General features: G+C 41.7%; 1 protein-coding gene across 1 annotated transcript in view; it reads left to right on the plus strand.

Annotated features, from left to right (window-relative positions):
- The window catches only part of vipr1b (vasoactive intestinal peptide receptor 1b), a 57,684-nt gene extending 31,302 nt beyond the window's left edge, over positions 1-26,382 (plus strand). Inside the window, exons 5-13 of the mRNA XM_050056672.1 lie at positions 2,922-3,019; positions 7,733-7,865; positions 15,952-16,105; positions 16,256-16,316; positions 16,412-16,484; positions 20,403-20,494; positions 21,758-21,887; positions 22,450-22,491; positions 25,105-26,382. Of these exons, the coding sequence (XP_049912629.1) occupies positions 2,922-3,019; positions 7,733-7,865; positions 15,952-16,105; positions 16,256-16,316; positions 16,412-16,484; positions 20,403-20,494; positions 21,758-21,887; positions 22,450-22,491; positions 25,105-25,299 (978 nt within the window). The 3' untranslated portion in view covers positions 25,300-26,382. The remainder of the gene's footprint in view (positions 1-2,921; positions 3,020-7,732; positions 7,866-15,951; positions 16,106-16,255; positions 16,317-16,411; positions 16,485-20,402; positions 20,495-21,757; positions 21,888-22,449; positions 22,492-25,104) is intronic.
- The last annotated feature ends 254 nt before the right edge of the window (positions 26,383-26,636 follow it).

Here is a 26,636-nt window from a genome sequence, read left to right on the forward strand (position 1 = left end):
ATGCACCTCTCAATACCTCTAAAGGTCATTAATTAACATTAGTTACCTCTGCCAAGGAGGTTATGTTTTTGCCGGCGTTGGTCTGTTTGTCTGTTTGTTTGTTTGTCTGCAAAATAACTCAAAAAGTTATGAACAGATTTTAATGAAATTTTCAGGAAAGGTGGATAATGGGACAAGGAGCAGATGATAAAATTTTGGTGGTGATCGGTTGAAGCAAAGTGGATAAAATAATAAATAAAGTCTATCGTCTGACAGCCTCAGCAGCAATCCCAATTTCTATAGCGCCATCTGGTGGCCGGAAACCACAGCTTGTTCTACTTGCTAAATATTGTTGTAATTCTAAAGTTGAAATTAATGTTCTGTGTTGGAAAAAAGAAAGTGAAAAATACAAAAAAAACATATTATATTCTGTGTTGGTACAAAAAAAACCCGAAATTTTTTGACTGACTGACGTGACCACTGGTTTTGGTGAGACTTTAGAAATGTCTGTGCAGTGCCTCCACTGGTTAACCAAGAGAAAATTATTGCACAATTCCTGGTTTGTAATTTTTACATTATGTTTATGTATGGTTGATTAATTAATTAACTAATGTTAATTCATTGATTGTGGCTAAGAAGGTAGAGCGGGTCGTCAACTAAACAGAAGATCAGCAGTTTGATCCCCCGCTCCCCCAGTCCGCATGTCAAAGCATCCTTGAGCAAGATGCCGAACCCTTACTGGTTGCTGATGGCTGTTCCATTGGTGTGCAAGAGTGTTAAAAAAACAAAACAACTGAGTAGTAGGTGGCACCATGTATGGTAGCCTCAGCCACCAGTGTATGACTGTGTGCGTGAATGAGTGAATGTGACACGTAGAGTAAAAAGCGCTTTGAGTGGTCAGACGACTAGAAAGCTGAAAGTATACTGTACCATACTTAAACCCGCAATACCTAATTTCTTCAGCCAACTGGGGGTAATGGAAACAATCCGCCAACACAACATTAATTAATTATCACCTTTTAAGTTAATATGGCAAACTTGTAAACAAACAGTTGGCTATTTACACATCCAGCAATTTAATGCAACATTAGCATTCAGTAGGAGTCGTGTTCCTGGCCAATATTCACTCTCCAGACCAACTCCTGAGGGAAATATATCTCTCTTTAGCAGCTATATGCTCCACTTTGTCCACCACTTAGTCCCTAACTGTGCCTTGGATGAAAGACTGAGAGGAACTGCAGATTAAGGTGATAATTATCAGCTGGTTGGTACAGTGAGTGACTCATTTCACATTGCACAGAGCTTTGACCCACTGTAATTATAAAAAAAATTGATTATGATTATTATTATTAAAAATGTTTGATTACTTCTTTAGGTTTTTTATAGAGTTCATGACCTAAAAAGCAACAATATTCTGATTACATTTAAAATGAATAGACCAGTAAGTTAATATTATTTGCCAAAGCAGGCACATCTATGAAGAACAACAAACTTGTCATTGACAAGGCCGAGTCAGCTCGTAGTTCCTGCCTCTATTATCAGCATTATGAGCCATTAGAGGTTATTCATGTTGCCTTCAGGGATAGGAACTGAATGAATACATCAGATGTTGCTTTTATTTAGTTTACTTTTAATGCAGAGAAATCTAATCTTGTCTGTGCTGATGGAGGTGGAGCAGGGTGAAGAGTGGATGTGCGCTACAGGGTGGTAAAAGCTTTCTTGGTGGGCACTCTGCTCTCTGAGTCACAGCAGCCGCCTCATCAGTATGCCACATAGGAAGTCAGGAGGGACCTGGCTGGTGGAGTACACTAAAAGGAATTCGATGTCTGTATTTCTGCATACTTAATGCCGTGGGGTGCCACAGGATGCAGAGCTCTTAATCTCATTTTCATAAAGCACCAAACATAAGTGACATGGCAGTAAGACTCTGAAAGGCTCCATGTGTGCTTAAGAACAATCCAGTGTGCTGTTATATTGGATGAGCCTGGAGTACGTCAGCAGAGCCAGTTGTATTGATTCTTTTTGGGGGCAGAAATCTCAATTTTAAACACTTGAAGGTCACTGGAGTCAGGAATTAGCTCACTTTCAGAAGAGTATGAGGTTTTTTTTCCCATTACTTTTATGATAATTTCTACAGATAAAGACATAAGTGGTGCTGTCCTTTGCATTGGTGTTACGTTTGACCCTCCTTTGCTCTTTCCCTTTCTGTAATATGTCAACTTGCAACCCCCCTATCACAGTGAATGTTTATGAGTTGTCGTTTGAGGCCAGTAAAATACGGTATCAAGAAAAAAGATTAGCAACTACGAATGAATGAAATGAACAAACTCTATTTATATATAAGCATGCAGCACACAGAATTCAGCAGCAAACACAAAACCACCAAAAACATAAGTTTAAAATCATGTAACCATACAAAAGACATTAAATAAAAAGAAGAGAAAATCATAAAAGATTCAAGAGAAACCATAAAACAGACAGATGTTAGTTAAAGGCCGTATTAAAAAGTTACACTTTTGTGCTCCATATTTTGGGGGAATAGTCCCTAAAAGTAGCACCCCCCCCCCCCAAAAGGTTTTTGTGAGGACCTTGGGAACAGTTTAAAGAGCAGCTGTGGAGGATCATAAAACGACAGGGAGTCTGTGATATAAAAGTAGGAACGGCCATTTAATGCCTAAGAGAAGGACTTTAAAATCAATCCTAAAAGATGCAGGGGGCCAGTGCAGGTTACATAAAACAGGAGTTATATGCTTTCTCATTTTAGTTTTTGTGAAAACCCCAGAAGCAGCATTCTGAATGACCATTTTTTGTAGGCCAGTATAAAGCAGAAGGACTTCTCAAACTAACCATTAAAACAAATTGATGTATTTTAGATATACAAATACAAAATATTCTAACCATGTGTGTCAGTTTCATTCACTGTGACTTGTTTTTTTCTTCAGGGCAAGTTTTTCTGGCAAGTGAAGATTGGCTACACAGTTGGCCACAGTGTTTCCCTCATATCTCTGACCACAGCCATCGTGATCCTCTGCCTCTTCAGGTACGTAGAAATACAGTCACATGGTACCCGATTGTACAACAGAGCTCAGCTGTTGTCCTCCCCAGGAACATCATCATTTTCAATTTATAAAACTTTGCAAGAAAGTTTGAAAAAGTAAAAGAAATGTTTTCACTCTTGACAGCAGTTTCCAATTTGTACTGTTGACCACCTGCACCTGTTTCCCACAGTGTTTTGGGGGATATAAACAGGAAGTATGTTGCTATGGAGTCAGTTAGTCAGCTGTGTGCTACAGCTTTTTAGCATATATTTTTCGAAATTGGGACCTTTAAAGGTATGCCAGTACAGTATTAGCAGTACTTATATGTAATTTACTAACTGATGTACACATGGCTATCACTGGATTACTTCGACACTGGGGAAAAATGGGGAAAATGTAAGATTTGGAGTTTATCAAGCATCTTTTTTTCTTTGGTTTGGAAGCAAGAATGATGTCCACAGAAAGTGTAAGTCACATTGAATCTATAAATATGTTTATCATGTCTCTGTTTTCCAATTTGACTGAGTGAAGACTCTGAGAAGGAGCACAAATTTTGACCCAAAGTGGGCGGTTTGTGGAGAAAGTCTGAAAAAGAAAACTCTTGACAGCAGTTGTTTACAATTCACACTTTTAACTTTTTTGATAACTCCTGACAGATAAACTTGTTTCTTTGCCTTGTGTGGTCGGTTGTTTAGAAGAAGGATAAGAGGATGAAATAAAGAAGAAAAAGAACAAAAGCAGTCACTGCTGCTTATCATAAAGCACACTGACACTGACATTATATGCCTGCTGGGCATATGGACAACATGACAGTTTATATACATTTCAGTGTCACACATCAAACACCATGAAGTGGGATTTGATCATCTCTAATCAGCGCAGCTTCAAGGCTTTTGTTAAACTATGAAAGGCAAGGAGAAAGATACAAATACTATCATGCATTTCAGTGTCTTGATCTTTTGATGGCATATTTCTGCAGCGGTTTGGAGATTAAAGTACAGCGGGATTAAAGAGACTCATGTTTGATATTTGACAGGTCAGGGATTGATTGAAAACTCCTCAAAGATGACAGAGATAACAGATTTCAGTTGCAAATACTTCATTCTAAAGGACAATAAATAGACAATATACACAGTGTATGTGCACAACTTGTAGCTAATTCTCTGTATTGTACGTAATTTATCTATCTCAGTTGTATAAGATTCATTTTGCTCTGCTGCACAAATGCCCACAAGTACACTAGCTGCAAAACACTTCCTCTTGTTACATGAGTCCTCTGTGTTCGCTTCATCTCCCTGAATTCACAGCCAAAGTAATGTGATGCCGTCCATTCTCTGCTGTGTACCCACCTCCACAGGAGAGGGAGGGAAACAGGAAATTGCTTTTTGGGGGTAGCATTTCATGTATCTCCGAAATAGTTTCTCTGCTACCACACGGTGTGAGTTAGTCACTGATCAGAGCTTCGTTTCATGTTTTCCCACTGTAGGTGTGAAAGTGTATCTACCTGAGAGTTTTGTTTGCAACAAGGAACGCCAAGGTCAGAAAAAAAAAAAGAAAAACGGAAAAGTGTGAAATCAAGGCAAACCACAGGTTTGAGCCAGAAGGAGAGTTATGACAGGGCAGTGGGAGGTGATGGGAGCTGAGGGGGTTACAGTGAGGGAGATTAATGAGTGTTGGTGGGATGTGGAGAGTCCCACCTGTTTCTGAAAGACACCACTGATAAGAGGTACAGAGCAACAGTATGAGTCCGTTTACCGTATGTTGAAATATAAGCTTTACTATGGACAGCATGACATCACCTCCACTGTTGCACGCTCTCATTTAGAGAGATTGCATTGGCCCATGGGGTTTGTTTGGCTGACATCTTGTACTGATGTCCACAGGAGTGGCACAGATAATCATAACTCCTGAACTAGACAACATACAAAGCCAGACCCATTTTTACCAGACACCAGTGATCAAATGGAAGGTGTTGGTGTCCAGGGTTCTCACTACTGCCAACATGAAGCCCAACTTCCCGGCATGATGCAAGTGGAGTATAACCCTGCTGTCCGTCTCCTCCTGGCTGACTAACTGTGCATTCACACCAAAAGCGTCATGAGCGCCAGCGGTCGCTCAGGTCGCTGGCATCACGCTGCCTGGCACCTCTGGCAGGGCTTGCAGAAGGGCTTGCAGAAGGCTGCCAAGGGACGGGGCTTTCAAGCTGCGCTGCAGAAGATCTCTTTCTTTCTTTCTTTCACTGTCCCGCCTTGAGAATATTCACGGTCTGCAATTGGTTGCTGCTCGCTGCTGCTTCGGCGGCGGTGCTGCTCATTTGCATAAAGTTGAGCTTCTCTCAACTTCACAGTGACGCTCTGGTCGCTGGCATCGCGCTGCTCGCTGCTGTCGACACTCCAGACGCCCTTCGTAGCAAGCGTACATTGAAAATGAATGGCTGCCGGCCACTTATGACTCTCATGACGCTTTTGGTGTGAATGCACAGTAAGGGCATGGATCCCAGTGGCCTTGACATGAAATGGCACAAAACACCCCAGTGCATAGTATCTTATATTCTTGGCAAACAATCTGCCAACACAAGACCTCATTTAAGTCTCCTAGGTATGAATCAGTCAACTTATTTCTCCATCTGATTATGACATTAGCTGATGAGCTGTTCCCTCCGTGATAAAAGCAGCTGTCATGCACCTTGCCAACTGGGATGTTGCCTCCTTACTCCCCCAGACCTTGAGCATCCACTGACAGAGCTGCTGCTTGTTGAGAGCATGAAGTCTTGGGGTTTCCTGGTGGCCACACCCTGCACTATGAGCTTTTCAGAAAAGCAACACCTCACCCTCTCCTGTTTTTTGATGGAGTCAGGATGGTAGGAGTCCATTGAGAAGATCCTCTTGGCCACTATCTGTTCCAAGACCTACAGACAGATTGCTCCAAATGTATGAGGCAGGTTTGTGAGGGCATGAAGGGGGCATTGAAGATCCTTGGGGTAGCGTACTTATCTGTCATCCAAGAGGGAGTGTAGCATGTTGGCTTTCTTGGTCTTGATGCCTATCTCTACACCTCTGTAGTGCTGATGTCTTACCAGTCATCTGAGGACAGGCTTTCTCCTGGACTGACCAGAGGCTGAAGGTCATCTTAGCTTCTGACAGCCTTTTGGGGACAGTGGCTTTTCCCATGTTGAGGTCCTTTTCTGTTGGGCAGGACAGCTTTTGATGGAGATGCTGGAAAGCTGGGTGTCACCTTCAGGGTCCAATGATGAGGTCCTCCTGTGTTGGGCAGGGCAGCTTTAGATGGAACTCTTTGTGCCAGGAACCTTCAAGGTGCTGCTGGTGTTTGAGGTGAAGGGTGGTGGACTAACTTGAACTTCTCTAGTCTTTTCACAAGTTTCTCCACCTCAGTTGTAGTTGATTGAAGCTTGAATCCATCAGCTACCTTCTTGTCTGTTCAGTTTAACCTGCTCTATCAAGTTTGACAGCCATCACTGAGACACGAGACGATCTCCTTGTTGTTGCTGGAGGAGAAGTAAAGATGAAATGCCCCATGGCACTCAGCTTAGCTAGAGTGGTAGAGATGAGGGAGGAGTCTGAGCTTGGGTTCCTGCTATTGGCTGTCAGCTTAGCCACCTTACGGGCCAGTACTGCCATCTGACTGCCCAGACGTAGCTTCTTCTCAAAGAAGGGACTCTCTTCGTCAAATGTCTGTTGACCCCTGTTGTTCTCCCACACAATGGGCCCGATCCTCCTTCCTCAGAGGGAGGATTATGATGACAAACCTTCAAACTGTCATTCAAAAAACGTCAGAAGAAGCTTTGAATGTAAAAAAGTGACATTTGGTACGACCCTATGGCCATTACTTAATTAGCATACAAGATGTGGATGAAAGGTCCGTGGTCTGCGACCAGCATCATGTTGGAGATTAGATCTCACATTCACCCCCAAAATACAAACAAATCATTAAACCTGTTGTATTTCATCACTTTCATTCTGCTGAGCTTTCTACTGCTTCAGTATATGCCAGTTAGACTGATTTCATTCAGCCACAAAAATGTTCTTAATATCTAAAATATTAAGGAAATGTTGATGTTTACATTGCAGTAGCAGCTGAAAACAAGTATTTAATGAAATAATAGTCACAGTTTGCATATTGCCATTTTTAAATGGATGTGACAGAGTGTTAACAAGCTCTCCTGGCTGTGAGATAAGCTCACATGAAACTTTAATGATTCCAGAGGGGATTTTTAAGTGATTGGGCATGTGCTGTGTCACAGCTGAATATTTCACCACCCTGAGAACAAGCATCGCCGGCATTAGCAAATTATCTGAGCTAATGGGAGCTTTGACACGACTGCAGACATTTGCGCTCATCTCTCTCCCTCATCTTTTTACCGTCTCAAGTATGATAATGCAATCAGAAAGTCAGAAAAAATTCAAAGGAGGATTTCTAAATGTTTGTGATTAGCCATTTTGAGATCCACCTCTCTTGATTTTATTGGCGAGGCGTGTGAATGACTGGAAAATGCATTCATCGTGCGCTGAAGCAGATCCACCCACATAGTTATAAAAGGAGCTGATGAGCTCAATTATGAGTGATGTCACTCTGTGATCTGTTGTCATTTTAAGCCCTTACTCCAAGGACATTGGATAATTAGCATGACGACCCTCTGTCGATTGTGTGTGTCTCTTTGTCTTGACCTGTATTCTTGTATCTCTTCTTGTACTTAGGAAGCTCCACTGCACAAGGAACTACATCCACATGCATCTTTTTGTGTCATTCATCCTGAAGGCCATCGCTGTGTTCATCAAGGATGTTGTCCTCTACGAGGTCGGGGAGGTGGACAACTGCTCTTCAGGCTCTGTGAGTTAATAACCCAAGATGCTGCTGTCGTTTGCTGTGGGTGTTGTGAGATGAAAGACTCGGGAATTCTTGCTGTCCTTGAACCCAGCCAAACTCCATAAGAGGCTCAGTGAGTGAACATGACAGTGATAGGCTTATTATCCACATTAAACCACCATTAATGAGAGACCTCCTCAGCTCAGATGGGGATGAAAAGATGGATCGCTGTAGTGCTGATGTTTGACAGCAGAGAAAGAGGGAACCTGAGTGCTTCTGTCAAATGACCACTCTCATTAATACAAGGACAAAATCAAGTCAAGTTATCAATTAGTTATGATTTAAAAGTTTTACAGTACATAATATGAGCCTCAAGCAGGAGACAATTCTCAGTATCCTCTTTGACCATAAATAACTGAGTCAAGTGAGGTATTTTATTGCTAAGGGATATGAATTAAATTACTCTTTGAGTCTGCTTTATTGCTCTGTTGCATCAGTAGATATTCTCTTGCATCATTAGTAGGAATTGTTTATTAGAGCCCAACTAATACTGGACTTTTGAGGCCAATCAGTGAGACTGGATTACCAACCTCAGAACTCCAGGGGCTCCTAAAGTTCCTGGTTTGCTGTGCTTAAATTTTGTTTGGGAGTTCGCAGCACTTAGGTACAATATCTACAGATATAACAAGGGTAGAATTTATCATTTGAGGCCCTGTGTCGTAGAGAGTCCCTGTGTCAACGTCTAGTTTTAAGACTGTAATTATTTCAGTTTTGTGCCGGTATAATACATATTCCGTATTTTAGTATTCCAGCATAGACAAACTGTGCAAGGAGAGGAAGAAAAGGTGGGTGAATGGGAGCCCAGAGAAGGTTAATCCAGTAATGCCAATCACATTCATAGGTTTTTTTTAAAGGTTTTTTAAACTGTCGAACTCAAGTCGTGTGTAATGGATAACAAAAGCAAGACAATTACTGAATATCTAAACACCATTCCAAGCAACCAGATATTGTGTTGATGGAGAAACAATATAAGAAGGCAGTGGCAGCAATGACAGCAACATCAGGAAGAAAGAACATAAGTAGTTTGCTCAAGAATACCAAGGGCTGAAAGAGGAGCTAGAAAAGATGTGGGGAGTAAAGGCAACAGTGATGCCAGTGGTAATTGGAGCACTGGGGGCTGTGGCCCACAAACTGGGAGTGGCTTCACCCTCTTCCAGGTAACATTTGAGGTCTTTGTCCAGAAGGGTGCAGTCCTAGGAACAGCTAAGGTACTGTGCAGAACGATCAAACTCCCAAGAGGTCCTGGGCTTGAGGAAGACGCACCACCAACCCCCATTGGGATGGGGATGAGAGCAGGGGATTCGTTATATCTATCTATGCATATATATATATATATATATATATAACAGAGTGAATTGTTTACCTGAATGACTAATGACTAATGCTAATATAAGACTCTGATACTTTTCGACAACATCAAAATACAAGTGTGAATGCAACCACAACATATTAAGGACAGGTTGTAATCCGATTGGCAAAACCACAGAGACACATTGTGACCACATTAAACACAATAGCAAATGCAATTGTGTTTTCAATTCACATACAACAGCTACATGGGTGGAAATATATAATCCAGACTGTTCCAAACCAGTGCAGTTGCAGCCTTTGTCAGTTATTGAGCTACTAGCGAAAAGCTAGCAAGTAAGCTTACGAATATCCAAGACACTCTTGGATAAAGTGGCTGCTTTGACTTTGGTTCGACGAAAGTATACAAGCAGAACTTGGCAATTCATGCCACAACTGAGCCATTTAATTAACATTTTATTTAACCAGGAGGTCCCTTTAGATGGATGACTCTTTTGGGAGAGACCTGGGAGAGAAATGTAGGAGAGAGACATGGGAGACCTGGCCAAGAGAGCACACCAGTTACAGTTAAGAAATAAAACGCTACAGACAGGAAATACAGTCATCAAACACATAAGGAAAAGACTAAAACCAGCATAAATGAAGCAGTTGAATTCCTCAGTTACATGGACCTTTAACATGGAGCAATGGCTAAGCAAATGGTGGAGAACGGCTACAAACATTTGTTTGTTTTAGCAAGACAGAGTGATTGTATCTCATTAAAGACACTGGAGACACAAACCTGGTGCTAATAGCAGTTGTAAATGTAACCAGGTTAAATCATATCTAGATACAGTCTGGATAGAAGATGCATTTTGATTCAAGGTGTTAAGGGGTCTCAGACAAAACTGCATTAAACAGTAGCTGAAGATGTTAAACACATGGAACAAGGCTGCCCTTAAATAATGTGAGGGTTACAAGCCATTTATGCTTGGACTTATATCAAACCACAATATTTGGATGTGTTTCCATCAGCTTTCCCCCACCACCTCACTGCATACCGCTGAACCACAGACCATGAGCTTTATGTTACATAATGTGGCCACACGACAAGAGGAGCCTCTGAGGGTATTTATTAACGCACTCTCTGTTGTGTTAATGGAAGTACTGGGTTGACGGGAGCCAGCTGCTGTCATGGGTCAGATGGAAACGACATTATAGGGACAGGTTTGGTGCTGCAAGGCTCATCATAACCCGGCAATACCTCCATTAAAACTGTTGGCTCAGTTACTGTCGCTTCCAGTGTGTGTGTATAGGTGTGCGTGTTGTGTTTGTGAATGTAGGTGTGCTTGGTTCGTTACCCTTCTTCCACTGTTGGATGTTTGCCGTAGTGACCCATTAGATTAATTCATGATATAACCGCTGTGGGGAAGAATATGACAAATGCATTATTTAAGGTACGTGTGTGTTTGTTACTGTGTGTGAGTGTGTGTGAGGCATCATTCCTTCACATGCCACTGATGACAGGCTCTTTGAAATGGAGCTCCAGCGAACAATTTGTACTGATTTGCATGCATTAAAAGTAGCAGAGAGCTTCAGACAACCCACCTGGGTCCATTTTCTTCCTCTCAAGATGCCAAGTGGGAATCAATTTGTACAGACGACCAAATCCCTGTCAGTTTCACTGCCAGCTGCTTTAATGAGCTCTCCGGAACTTTACCCCCATGTAGAAGTAGTGGATCTCAGAAAACAAACACAGGAAGGTAATTTTTTTATTTATATGTGTAAATTTCCACCAGTGGCCCAGGTGTATGAGATCCAACAAGCAAACTCACCCGCTATATATGAGAGGCAGAGCTGATACCAGGAAGTCTCACTACACTGATAACCTGCTTCAGCAAGTCGTCCTAATAACAGTAGAAGATGTGTGCAGATCTTATATTTTAAAGGGAACCTATTGTGCTCATTTTCAGGTTCATACTTCTGTTTTGGGTTTCTCCTAGAACATGTTTAAGTGTTTAAAACTCATTATATTGTCCGTGCTGGGACACCTGTATTCACTCTCCGTCTGAGACGCTCTGTTTTAGTGCTTGTCTCTTTAAGCCCCCCTCCTGAAAAAGCCCTGTCTGCTCTTATTTGACTGTGTTTCCAGCTCCTCCACATCTGAACTCCCAGCATCTCTGCACCATAATTTCAGCCGGGGTATGACTGGAATAAAGCGGCATTTCTTTTGCTCGAACAAAACTATTTTTAGTTGCAAATGTGAGTGTGGTGACGGACAGAGTAAAATATCGCCACACTGCCGACATTTTACTCCACCGCACGCTGTTTGATTGCGTTATCAAAACATGCCGCTATTATTCAGCCTTGCTTTTCACTTATTCCACCGAATACCGAATATGTGTTTTTTTTGCAATATTCGGCCGAATATATTCGGTTACTGAATATTCGGTGCATCCCTAAAAAAAAAAAAAAAAAAAAAAAGTGAGACAATGCAACCATTTTTATCTTTTATTGAACTATTACTACTTGATGTCTGTGTACATACTGTATGATAGTCCTATCGTTGTGAGGTGAAGGGTAAAAATGCGAAGTGATCTTGCTTGATTAACCATTTTTGTGTAAAGGGCCACATATGGTATATTTTGAAAGTCAAGCCGAGGGCCGATTAAAATTGGCCCCCGGGCCAGACTTTGGGCATGCCTGGGTTAGATCCACTGGCCAATAGCCCACTGTGACGACTAAATTCGAGCTGCTACAGCCGCCAACTTAAGGTCAGTCCCCAGAGCCACTGCCTGCCCTCCCCCAAGCAGTTCATAGGTGGATGGATCACACTGTGTGGTAGCTAACTCTTGTCTCATTTGTGGTCTGATAAACAGAGAGAGCTCTACAGTGTAATAAAATTAAATGAGTCAGTGTATGTATGGGAAACACTGGGTTACTGTGTGAAGCATGTGCATATGCCCGTACTCATCTGGTGAAAGGGTGTTTTTTGCCTTTTAAGAAAACTGCCCACCCCAGATTCAACAACCTAGTGAAGTATCAGTGCACTAAACTTTGAGAAGCAGCTTGACGTCCATGTCTTCCATCTTCATTGATGATTAATGGTGCTCATGTTTCCATGAACAGTACGACTCCTCTGCAGGAGCTCAGGCATTACACCTCCCTACTCATTCATCATTCTTAGGACTTCAGGTTGAGACAAGAGGTGGGGCTTTCTCAGTGTAATATCATGGCTTGTTTGTCCTTGATTCTGTTCTAATGTCAGTGGATTGTTCCTGCTGTTGCCTCATTCATATCCACTCTGTTTTGTGTCTTTATCATATTTGTGTTGCCTTCACTTCTCTGCCCTGCTATCCACACTGCCATATCTGTCATGTGCTTCACTTTGTTCCTAATCACACTATGTTCTTTTCTCCCTCCTCGCAGTTCATCCTCTGTCTCGCATCTTGGTATATCTGCTAAAGTGCTAAATGCATTCACTCTCACGGAGTCATTTTCAATGGGCACAGTATTGATTTTTCTTATCTACGTGATGCCCTCCCTGTAGGATCACTAGTATCCCAAAACAGCTTATATGTGGCTTATGAAATGTGTGTCAGCCTTGGACCTGTGAGAGAGCCACACGCTCAGCCCACCCACACCATTAGGAAAATGAACCTTTTATACCCATTCTTGTTGTGTAACAAGTTTAATAGCAGCCTCGCAGCGCAGTGTTCAGCAGCAGCAAACTGAATTCTGAATGAATTCATGCTTCCTGATGGAAGTTTTGTGCTCTCAGCCAACCAGAATAGATCTGAGTGTGTTATCCTGCGTGGTTGTTTCAGTTATTCCTCTCTTGTCCTTTCCCTCCCTGCAATATCTGCCGGAACATCTCTGCACTTTGTATTATATGTTGCCTGTATCGCTTATATCTCTTCGGTACCAACTGTCAGTGCAAATTATCTGATGCATAAAACACAGTTTGGTAAAGAAACCAAAGTTCTGCATTTTTGAAATGATTCGATGGTCCCATTTTCTAATAAGTTACCCTTTACAGAGGTTTACATAAGTAGAAATTAATGGCTTTACTGGTTCATTAATACTTGATAGATTAGTTTTTACCAGTGGTGTGGTGGTAGTTGATGAGGTTAGTGTAATACTAAGTAGATGGGTCGGTTACCAGGGAGGAAGTGGGAATACTCTCCTGCATATTCCAATGGCTTTTAGGCTGATAGGTAAACAGCCAGGAAGGGAGATGGGTGTACCGTGTATACTAGTGTATACCCTCCACTACACCACTTGTTAGTACCCATTAATAAGCACAGCATCAGGGCAAATGTCTCTGGCTGTCTGGTCAATATTTTAATCAAAGTCGCAGTTGTAAATGTTAAGTTCTTACTGTAAAAAGTGACTTTTAGTTCTGGCTACTGTAAAATTACAAATCAAGTGTCACACTGCCTGCAGGAGGACAAACCAAAGGGCCTAAAAGTTGTTCTTATCAATGGACTTATTGACCAATAATATGGCCACTATAGGTTCATATATTCTTTATAAATGTTGCCTTATTAATAAGTGGTACAGATCAGAGTTCTACATGGGTCTGATTTTCAAGACCCACTCCCGAACCAGAACTGTGACGTGGGATATCGCATCCACCTTGTCACCCGCCCAATAGTTTTACAACTTGACCTGTCACCACAAATCACCTTTTAACCATGCACTGTTTAAATAATTTGGTTAGGCAGCTAGCGCAAAAAGAAAGAGAAGTGACACAAAGTTAGTAGTCGGGGGAATAATATGTTAAAACATTAAATTAAATTATTGATATTGTCATTTTATTTTAATATATTTCACATCGGACTGTAGCCTCGCAGCAAGAGGGTTTCTGGTGCGAGCCTTGGGGGGGAGGAGCCCTTCTGTGCAGAGTTTGCATGTTCTCCCCATGTCAGCATGGGTTTTCTATGGGTACTCCGGCTTCCTCCAACAGTCCAAAGACATGCAGGTTAATTGGTGACTCTAAATTGTCCGTAGGTGTGAATGTGAGTGTGAATGGTTGTCTGTCTCTATGTGTCAGCCCTGTGATAGTCTGGGGACCTGTTCAGGGTGTACCCCGCTTCTCGCCCTATGTCAGCTGGGATAGACTCCCAAATGAATGAATGAATGAATATTTCATATTCAATCCTTACAAAATACCAGCAGCGAATCACCTTTTTTGTGGGTCACCTGCTTGGAACCCTTGAGTACCTGACCCGATGCAGGACTCTGGTACAGATTAATTCTTGAATGACTTTCATGCTCAATGTGTCACACACTTCAAGAAAGCAAATTGTGCTTGAAGCACATTTCACATGTTCAAATCAATGTCCTTTCTGACATCATGCTCCTTCATTTTAATGGCCCCCGGGAGATACTCCTGTCATTAGACATATTTTAAGGGAATAAAGCTGCTGATATTAGACTAAAATGATTACCTTTGTGATCAGGGGCGTCGTTTCAGCAAAAGCTAAGGTATGGCAATATGACATGACGTCACAGAGCTACTGATGATGGAGTTTCAAAAATATGAACTTATATAAACCTTCACTTTGGTCTTTGACCTGTCAGAAGTACATACTATGCTATTGAAAACTGTTTCAAAGGACATGAAGCTGTTTCTCACATTCATAATACCTCATGTTTGCATGTAATGCACGACTTGGTGAGAGCAGTGAAAACATCAGACCTATTTCGGCGCATATTTCAGCACCACGGACAGCGAGCGGGTGTTTAATTATCATTAGTCATGTGTTTAACTTCATAGAAAATAAAGAAAATAAATTAATTACAAGCTCATTTCTAGAAGCTAACCAAGGGGTCCGGTGTATGAAACACAGTAAAACAAAGGCCAATTTGGTACAATACTGTATAGGCGAATTTATTGGAGTGTCTCCAGAGACCGAAAATACAAGCTTAACATGCCGACATGAGGAAAAAACCCCACATACAATCAGACAGGCTTCAAGACATCATTTAGACAGGCTGTCTACAGCAGCAGAGCAAAATGCTTTTACAACACACAGATAACTCACATAACTCATAACTCGCGGAGGAGCAAAGTGGCAAACAATTTGATTCAATAACACTCGTATTCAGTAACACTCGTATTCACTGATGAGCATATTATTGACCTATTTAAGCGCAATACAATGAAAACAACCAGCCAGTGCGCCTCGGACTATCTAACATATCACATCTGATCACTTGCAACAAATATGAAGGACACTCACAAGTAAGATGACTACAGAACCTCTCTCTTTTTTTTCTCCCGATTCCAAGGTATGGCAGCTGCCATACCTCGCCATACCTAAATGACGCCTATGGTCTGTGATGCAGAATAACCTCTTTATTACCACCTCACTATTAGCCTGCAATCACTTCTAATTCACTGACAGCTCTGAAGTGGATTTGTCTGATTAACATGTGAAATGACTGCTCACAGGCACGTCAGCCAGCTTGTGCTGCCGACAGTTTGCTCTCATGGTTAATTTGTTCTTGTTTGATAGAAACTAATAGAAACGAATGGATCTGTGTGTGCAAAAATGTATCATCTTATTTCAGAGGTTAAACACAGGCAGCCTAAGCAAAAGAAAGAGAAAATCAATATGTGCATTCTTCTCTTTTCTACATGTAATTTTGCCATCATTCTGCACTGTAATGGCTTTACTGTCCGTATTCAGTATAGTGTTTCCACAAAGGACATCATTGTGAGATTCATGCTTTTGTGTCTTGTGCCCATTGCCAGGTTGGCTGCAAAGTCGTGATTGTGTTCTTCCAGTACTGCATAATGGCCAGTTTCTTCTGGCTGCTGGTGGAAGGCCTTTATCTTCACGCATTGTTGGCAGTCTCTTTCTTCTCCGAGAGGAAGTATTTCTGGGCTTACATTCTGATCGGCTGGGGTGAGATCACCTTCCTTTATTGCTGTGATACGTCTCTGCTCCTTTTGGAGTGAGACCTCAGCTGAAGACAAGCTACAGGTTGTGACCCGTGCCGCTGGGATGCAATAATAACTTCAGGTGCACACTTTTATGTATTTTTTATGTCCCTAGGAGGTCCAACAATTTTCATCACAGCGTGGAGCATTACTAAAGCCTACTATAATGATGTGGGGTAAGAAAAACACCAGGAAACTCAAGAGTGTAAATCTAGGTCTGATTTTGCTTTTATTTCATCTTGTATGTGAATATTGTTTCGTTCTTCACCAGGTGCTGGGATATAATCGAGAACACTGATGTCTTCTGGTGGATCATTAAAACCCCTATTTTGGCGTCAATCCTGGTAAGTTTACAGATTACTCTTTTAACATGTATGCACCTAGAGCTGTTCACACTCTCAACCCAGACATTTCTTAAGTAAAACTAATTGCCACTGACAGAAGGAACATATTTGTCAGTTATTATCAGTCCACCTCAGGCTTATCTGCAGTGTAATTTATCTGATTTCCTTTGAACTCATCTCCTTGGTATTCTTGCTGTACGTCAACACAACTGAGAGGTAGCCTACGACCTCAAAGTTTTCATTTCACTTTGGAAAGTTGGCAGGATAGTCAGCATCGATTAGTTTGACTTGCCTGTCATCATTTACCTCATTTTTCAGCACCTTCATTGCTGTTTTTTCTTCAGTTTCCATTTTCAACATCAGCATCAACATCTGTGGACATAAGTTTAGCAGTGTTTGTAGATGCACTTGAATTACCCTTGAAAAATAGTCTGACATTTAGATGTTCCTCAGATGTTGAAGGATTAGTGTGACATTTTTCCAAATAAGTTTATTTGCTCATCCAACGCACAGATATGAAAGTGGTATTGATCTTCTGATATATATCAGAAGATCAATACCCGTGCCTCTCATATCTGTGCGTTAAATACGGAGCTGTGTTAACCTAGCTTAGCATGCCCAGCAGAAGGGGAAAACAGCTCAGCTGCTGTTAGCCAAGAAAAATAGCATGTAACTCTTCTGTTTGTGTACGAATTAACCAAGCAACATATAGCCTACTGTGTTACTTGGTGAGCTTTCAAGATAATATTGGTAAACAAGCTAGCTGTCTCTGCCTGCTTATAGCCTCAATGCTAAGCTAAGCTGCCTTCTGCCAAGCTCCCCAAGCAATAGTTAAGCATTTTTTGGAAATATCCCTACTGCTCTAATGCCACAAGTTATGAGGAGATCAATACCTCTCATTTTTGTGCAGTAAATGTGAAGCTACACTCAGTATCTTGTTAGCGTAGCTTAGCACAAAGACTGGAAACAGGGTAAAACAGCTAGCCTGGTTCTGTCCAAAGGTAAAAACAATCTGACTACCAGCACCTTTTAAAGCTCACTATTTATTAGGATATGTATATATTTTATGCCTCTGCGCCGGGGATAGCCATAGCTGGAGGCATTTTGTTTTCAGGTTGTCCGTCCATTCCATTCGCATGAACACGATATCTCAAGAACACTTTGAAGGAATTTCTTCAAATTTGGTACATACATCCCCTTAGTCTCACCGATAAACTGATTACATTTTGGTGGTCATAGGTCAAAGGTTAGGGTCACTGTGACCTTGAATCTGTCTCACTTTCCTGAACGCCATATCTTAAGAACGTCTTCAAATTTGGCACAAATGTTCACTTTGACTGAAGAATAAACTGATTGGAATTTGGTAGTTGTAGGTCAAAGGTCAAGGTCAGTGTGACCTCACAAAATATGTTTTTGGCCATAACTCAAGAATTCATAATCTAATTATGGCAAATTTTCACACAAATGTCTAACAGGATAAAATGATGAAGTGATGACATTTTCTATCCAAAAGGTCGAAGGTCAACTTCACTGTGACATCATAATTTTCTGCATAAAACATTTTTCTGGCCATTACTTAATGTCATATCTCAGGAACAGAAGGGGAGACATTTGATCAAATATAGAACTGGTGGCACTAATCTTTGGTGTCCACCTTGAAACTGTGCTGATTGTGTAGATCTGTGCCGCCAGGGGATAAAATGTGTGCGAATCATCCATGTTTTTACAGGCATAGATGTTAACTGTAAGAGAAACTTGGATTTTTTTTATTGTAGAATATAACCAAGTTGGCTGCTTGGCCCTATTTCAAGTCTTTGTGCAAAGCTATGCTAACTGGCTGTAGCTTCATATTTAGTGCCCCGATATGAAAGCGAAAAGGTTGAACTCCCCTGAACTTTAAACTGCAGATTGAACTACTTATCTCACAAGAAAAAGAGACAGCAATCTGCATTGGCAGTGTGTTTGTGTTTGTGTTTGTGTGTTTGTATGTGTATGTCACCGTGAGTGAGATAGCCTACACTTTCAAAGAGATGTCAGAAGGAGGGTTAAGATTATTTCAACAAGTAGGACTCAAGAAGCCGCAGTAGAGTATGTTAAGTGGTGAGAAGGAAAAGTACTTAAAGTAAATGAACTGCGTCTCTGCCCAACATTTTTGCACTGCTTTATTGAATGCTTTTTTTCCCCAGGTCTGTGATTTCTTGAAAGAACTATTTAATTTGGCACTAATTATATTGACAATAGAGAGCGGCATTGAGTTTAAATAGCCGCTATAAGTGTGTAATTAGCTTTTGATTCCTCGAATAATTTCTTTGAAAGAACTGCTCCATTTCATTCAAAGGAAATGTTTCCTCATTATTCCTTTATTACAGAACACTTTCCTTTCTATATAGCTTCAGCTTTTTTTTAATTAGCCAGGGTCTGATCAGTTTTACAAGTAGGTTTGCTAGTGGAGGGTGATTGATATCAATCATTAAGGCCCAGACACACCAAACCGATAGCAAAGAACTAGCAGTAACAAAGGCCAACTCTTACATTTCTTCATGTCGCCTGTGTCTTGGCCAAGAAGTTGCACTTGAACACATCACAAAGACTACAGCTAATGGTCAACAAGCACATACGTTCTGCACCTGCTTGAGAGGAAATAACTCTCCATACTAGCAGGCTGCAGTAGTTTGTATTTGTCTTTTAAAAAAAGGGAAACTGGAAGAACAACAGGACGGATTTAAGGCGCTAATTAGCCAGTTAGCACATTAACAATACAACCTGATGTTAAAAGAACAAAGGATATGTACTGTGCAGCAGTGAAAAATGAGACACACAATTCCATATCATCTTTACTGAAGAGCTTAATGATAAAAAAACATAATCATCGCCTTCCTGTCTTTCGCCATTTGCTTTCCACATTAACGTTTCTCCTCTTGTGAACTGAGCTGAACTACCAACCAGACGTCTCCAGTGCCAATTCAACATGCTGAATCTGACGGAAAAAGCCAACAAGGGCCGTATAGTGCCAACGATGCAGGATACACCGCCAAAACTAGGGTGACAAACAACAAGCCGACATTGACCAACGGCTGACCATCGGCTTGGTGTGTTAGGATCTTGAGGCTACATTAAAGATCCAGTCTTCTCATCATCAGCACTGGTGATAGCCGCAGATGGCGGTGCGCAAGAAAAAGTCAGGGTACAACAAAGAGTAAAATATAAAAGTGCTGAGAACCAGCCCACTAAAAGTGTCTTACACTGGAAAATAATTAGAATTAATTGACTGTGCTGTTTCTAACATTGTCTCCATTCACCTCATAGTTAATATCAAATGTCCTTTCTAGGAACCTGCCTATGAATTTACTTACTAGTTCAGTTTTGGGGAGTTACATAAAGACTATACCAAATACCAGAGTTTTAAGAGGACATTATGGGATGCAGAAAACATTTTCTGAGATAACGCTCTTCTACTGATGTCTGCTGATGCCTTGCTTTGTGGGTCTTTGCTTGGCAGCAGACACAGCAGGTTTAATTGTGTTCTTTCACATTAGGATCAGGATCAGCAGCCTGGCTGTCAGATGCCTCTGTCTCTTCTCTCCGCAGCAGCTCTGACTGTGATGTGTTGCCAGTTCAGAGGTCCAACACAAATTAACAATTTAGAAATGCTCTTTTCCCCACAGGGCAGCGCCACAATCCAGTCAGAGTGAGATTAAAGTCGGCATCAAGCTTCTGTTATGAGAGGCATTTCTCAAACATTGCTTCATATCCTTTAGATTAGACACTGAAAACATGTGGAAGTGACCTTAAAATGGGCTTTTTATCCATGTAGGAATTTCATTTTGGAAAGATTTTATGTTTCTGATTGATATTTCCTGTACCACCGGCACTAAATCCCATTTAGATTATAAAATACTGCTATACTGTCCTCCACAGATGAACTTTATTCTATTTATCTGCATCATACGAATACTTCGCCAGAAGATCAACTGCCCAGATATTGGAAGAAATGAGTCCAATCAGTACTCGTAAGTATAATTCCATGGTTTTTTCCATGCTTTAAATTTGTATTATTGACTAAGTCAGATAGGGTGAAACATTATTGATCCCTATCAGCCCGTTCTCACTCCCAACTCATCAATTACCACTGCTTTTTCTGTGATCTCTGCGTGAGATACCGACGCACAGAGGCACCTTTCATGCTGGTTCGATACACACCAGGCAGCAGCTATTTCTGACGCCGCTGGCAACAACCAAACTTCTCAAATTCAGCCGCTTTGTCAATGGATGGCAGCATCAGGCACCAACACAGAGATACTCTTTGCGGCGATATGATACAAACCAACTGGCAGATATTTCTGATGCTGTCGGCAACTATTGTAGAGTGAGACAGTCCGACAACACTACTTACTTTACTCACTTTACGCCAAACCATGATGTTTTTTTCTAAACCTAACCATGATCTTTTGTTGCCTAAACCTAAATAAAGTGTTTAACGTACATTGTAAGTTCATTTTGAACAGGCTGTATACATGGAACATGTACATTTCCTGTGAAAATAGAAGTGTATTTTCAAAAGAGGCAAAGCATTTACAAGCTTCATTTGAGCCACTGTTCTTGAACATCCAAAACAGATGCAGGAGGGTACCTATGGCATCATATTTTGACGTTTACGTCTACTGACAAAGTCGGGTTATTTGACGAGTTTGGATGAGAATGGATTGTCTCCACACGTTGGGGAAAGTCTACACCACTTCAACAGTTTCTGTCCTGGGTCCACATTCTGTGAAAGTTAGCTGCATTCACAAAAGTAAAAGAGTATCTCAAATCAACACAGGAAGCTGACATTAAGATACACATATATGTCCTGTTGGTCCAGCCTGCTGTGAATTCCATTTATTGTCTGTGGCTCCTTTTAACTTCCAATGCTCAAAGCAATGCAGGGATGACCAATCCTTTTTCAACATCAGAAAAGAAATTCAATGCCTGCCTTATGCGATACTCATCACAGTAGCCTTTCTCTGACAGCTGCTTTGCACAGAGATATAGTGCTTGATATAGTGTTTTCTCCTGTGATGGAGAGCGTCTCATAAGCCGGTCATAATGCATGAGCTATTTTCCCACTGATTCTTTTTAATGGTGTTTTTTCCCCATCTCCGGTCCTCAAAGCTGAAATGTAAAATGAAAAGTACTCTTGAGTTGCATTTCATTATTGGCACATATAGAGACAGATTCAAAATTGGTTTCACCGGAGGGAGAAATTTCCCTTTTTTCTCTCTCTCTCGTTTCAGGAGGCTGGCGAAATCAACGCTGCTTTTGATTCCTCTGTTTGGAATCAATTTTATTGTGTTTGCATTCATCCCAGAGCAAGTGAAGACTGAGCTGCGCCTGGTTTTTGACCTGATTCTGGGGTCGTTTCAGGTAAAACGTCAAGTTTTTGGGAACAATTTTACTTTGAGGAATTTGTATTTGATGCCTTTCATGAAGGTCATTCAACACCGAGACACATTTTTCTTGCATTTTTAAATTAAACTTTCCTCAGTGCTTAAAGTAGCGATTTGGCGTCCTGTCAGCTCCGACCTGTGAGTGTTTCTATTGAAGGAAGCCTTGCAGGAAATGATGGCAGGTCTCCAGGGGTTTTGCTGGCTGATTCAGTGGCAGTGTTACCATTTTAAACCCCAAGTGTTATTTCAGTTCATCACATAATGAGGAATGATGGAGAATGCAGCCAGACAGCACAGCTGCATTACAGACTGCCTGGAAACCAAGGAAACTTTTCCAGCACATTCCTCCCATCATTCTTCTCATTATGACTGTAAACTAACCGTCACACACTTTGCATTGTTTTTCCATTCATATGTCTCATGAATGTCACGTTTTGCTTCAGTGAGCAAATAGTTGTAAAGACAAGATAAACAGATGCAACTGGAGAGTTCCCCATGACACACGCCGTTATCTTATCTGTGTTTTTCTTTCCATTTAGGGCTTTGTGGTCGCGGTTCTTTACTGCTTCCTCAACGGAGAGGTAGGTGCCCCCCCCCCTCACAGTGATGTAAACACTTTTTGTATAAACACACTTTTAAAAGATTTCCATGTAGAGACAGTCTACAGTAATTCTCAGAAAATGTAGCTTATCTGTAGTTTTTCTGACTCCCTCGGTGCACCACTTACATTCACACACAGTCCTGAAAGGTGGATGGAGCTGTGAGGATGAGTCACCAAGCGCTCAACGCCTCCCTTGGACCTCCCCGCAGCATATTTTCTGCACTCTGCCTGCAGGGTGGGAAGGCTGTAAAAAGCACAGCCTTTTTGGCAGGGAGCTATTCGTCGGTGATGTCTGCAGAGGCTCTCTGTGTTAGTTATGTTCCCAGTGCTGGGCCAGATTAAATCACAGTGATGGGCTGGATGGCAAGGATTGACACGATGCTGCCGGAATTTTAATCCAGTGCAATGTTCAGGTATCCTTTGTGAAGTGTTAAACCTAGCGTGTAGGGTTTTAAAATTACTCGAGCCACAGGAATGCTTTACAGGCCTGGAATCATTTCTCATTGTTTGTCATATTAGTGGTATCGACAAAAATACAGGACATGTAATATCGACATATGGCAGAAATTGCATTGTATTCACGTACATGTAAACTACAATAAAACAATGGCACAAAAATAACAATGGCAAGTATTCTGCAAGGAGACAGAAAGTCAGAGAAATAATTATTATTTATTTATTAAAAGTGTACTGTGCAGGATGTTTCCTTCCTTACAATGTACAGACTCACACAAAAGAAATCCCTCTCACTCTGCCATCTGCCTGTATTTTCTTATCGTCTTCGTATTTTGCTATGTTTGGGATGTTCCTGGGCGCAGCGCACAGGTGAGGTGGGAACTTTAGAAAAAGGTAGCATCCAGCTGCCAGACTGTACGCAGCAGGCATCCAAGAGGAAACCATGAAAAATCGCAGACACAGCGCCAAAAAAAGCAAATATAGCAAGGCAAAACGCCAAGTGGACAAAGCTGCACAACTGGTTACAAACATCCATCCATCCATTATCTTCAGCTTGTTCGGGATGAGGTTGTGGGGGCAGCAGGCTGAGCGAGGCGTTCCAAACGTCCTTCTCCCCAGTAACACCAGCTCCCCCTGGGGATCCTGAGGCATTTCCAGGCCAGATGAGGTGTATGATCCTTCTAGTGTGTTCTGGGTCTACCCTTGGGCCTCCTAACAGTTAGAGGTGCCTGGAAAAGCGCTAACAGGAGGCACCCAGGAGGCATGATCAGATGCCCGAACCACCTCAAATGACCCCTTTTGACGCGAAGAAGCAGTGGCTCCACTAGAGCTCCTCTGGATGTCTGAGCTCCTTACCCTATCTCTAAGGCTGAGCCCAGCCACCCAACAGAGGAAACTCATTTCGGCCTCTTGTATCTGTGATCTCATTCTTTCAGTCACTATCCAATCTCACAACCATAGTGTAGGGTCAAAGCATAGACGGCCTGATAAATCAAGAGCTTTGTCCTCCAGCTCAGCTACTTCTTCACCATAATGGACCAGCACAATGCCCTCATTACTGTTGATGCCGCACCAATCCGCCTGTCAATCACGCGCTCCATTTTAACCTCACTTGTGAACAAGACCTTGAGACACTATGTTCACAAAGAGCATCTGACAATTCCTGCATAATATACCTTTTAAGCAGGGACGTAAATATAGACAGTGCAGGTAGAGCAGTTGCACTGGGACCCATGGGATGAGGGCCTTCTAGCTATATGTTAGGCAGAAAATGGGTCCTTCTGATATATTTAGATTGCCACCCTAGAAATGTGCCTGTGTTCAAAGACAAACTCAAATTTAATCAAAAATCATAGGGGGGCAATAAGTGGAAAAAGTAGGGAGGACCAACAACGCCACCTGGGGGAATCCCACCCCAGGAAATACTTTTTCAAGAATTTTAAATTGAGTTGAAAATTAGAAAAAGTGCACACAGACTTGTTACTGAAACAAGGACAGAGACGTGAAGTCAAACCAAACCAAATGTTTTATCTAATTTAGCCAAAATGAGCAAATAGCAGGGACTGGAGCTGCTGGGAGGAAAAAAAAAAACATTAGTAGTCGAATCAACATAAATACCAGTAAGGGGGAATTAAAGCACTTTTCTATCACGGTTAGCTTAAAAGAGTTGTGATCCAAAATCTAAAACCACCGGTTAGATAGAATATTCTGTCCAACACAAAACTAAACTAAACAAAACTAGGAGAAGTACGCAGAAGCCACTCATGGAGAGGCAGACTACACTGAGGGGTGTGCAGGGGTGCCACCACCTATTCACCTCAGGTGCAACACAGAAATACTAACAGCAAAATTGTGCAATCTACACTCGTGTCCTGGTGCTTTTACTCGCATGCATTAAGTGCATGGACCTCGCCATAGGTGCCAAGCCTCCCAACAAGGTGGCATTCTGCTTCACTGACAGAAAAGAACTCATACAAAAAGAATTACAATCGGTTTGATATAACAGCACATCCTGATTTAATATTATCATAGATCGCTCACCAATTCACCTCCCATGCAGTGTGTATTTTCAATTACACAAGACTACATGGTAAAATTGTGGTCTGTATTAAAGTGATATTGTTTTAATCCATTGCAGGTCCAAGGAGAGATCAAGAGGAAGTGGCGGAGGTGGCACCTGCAGAGATACATGGGCTCCGACACTAAATACCAACATCCATCAATCGGCAGCAGCAGCAACAACTTCAGCACCCAGATCACCATGTTGACGCGATGCAGCCCAAAAACACGCCGGGCTTCAGCCTCCTGTCACGATGACCTGTCTAGCATATGACTCACACAAACAGCAATACGTGCTGTAAAAAAAATACTGTGGTGCCAAACATTAGGCAGACTGTGAGCTCTAGAATAAAGAAATACGCACTCCCTCATTAGCAAATGCATTCTTGGAGGAAGTGCTGCTTGAGTCTGATGTGAACGCAGGAAAGTGTTGAGACGACAGACAAAAAGATATAAGAAAATAGTGTGACGGCTTCTAAGCAGCTTTTAATCTCCACGCTTCTTGAAAACAATTGGTTGAAGTGACAAAGATACAAGCGCGTTGCTTTGCAGACACAGCTTTTGCACATTTAAATGAGAACTGTTCACTTTTTTTGTATTCCATGATTCAGTGCACATGTACAGGTGAATTTGTGAGTTTTACCATTACGGATCGTTTGGTCAGTTGTTATTAGGCTCCCCGTGTGCTCAGACACGATGCAAGGCAAAATGTCACATAATAATGGGGTTAGGTGAGGGAATCTAAATGTGAATGGCACCAGCAGCCCCGCACTAGATGTAATTACGCGCTGATTAAAAATCACTTAGTGGATTCCTGCAGTGCCAAATGAACAAGGCTGGTGCGAAGACACAGCCGTTTGAAGAAAAGGAGCTGATGCTTTTCAACAGGGAATCACATTATTTACATTGTTACAGTGTGCAGCGACACCACGGGCAAAGAAAACTACCAGAAATGCATTATGGGGGAGTGTTTGAATGTGAGTGGTGATAGAAAAAAAACACATTTTAATGCATTTTTATGCAACTAAAAATAACCAAACTGTGTGTAGGAACACAGAAAAAAGTTTTTTCCATAAATGCCAAACGAATGCAGCTTCAGACCGGGTGACCAGTGTGATGCTGATTCACAATGATGGGTTTGGAGTATAAATGCCCTTCTCTGCACTATCACTCTCACCAGAGACTGATTGCCCTTTGCCTTCCCTTCTATCAGCACAGCCCCTCCTCTTGTGTGATTCTGAGCCTGTCGTAGGTTTGTTTTCTGTTATTTGAGGCACTGTGGCAGTTTTGTGCCAATCACTGACGAGTGGCTGGTTTCAGTGTTTTGAAGTGACACTTTCAGTCGAATCTTCACCGGCTGCTCTGGAGAGGAAATGCCTTAAAGCAATTCAGTCCTTGAATGTTTACATTTATGTGGAAGGAGTCATTAAACATCACACAGAAAAACATGTTGTTGTGCCATACTGATCGTATTGTGGCTCCGATATCAGTAATGTTATTGCTGTTTATTGCAACATGTGGGATTTAAAGGAATATTTAAACAAGCTTGTTTATGTAGCAGTCTGTGGCTAAATGCTAACAGCTAAATAAAAGGCACTGCATTACACTTAA

Source organism: Epinephelus moara, chromosome 11 (genome assembly GCF_006386435.1).
Source record: "Epinephelus moara isolate mb chromosome 11, YSFRI_EMoa_1.0, whole genome shotgun sequence".
Taxonomy (NCBI): Eukaryota; Metazoa; Chordata; class Actinopteri; order Perciformes; family Serranidae; genus Epinephelus; species Epinephelus moara.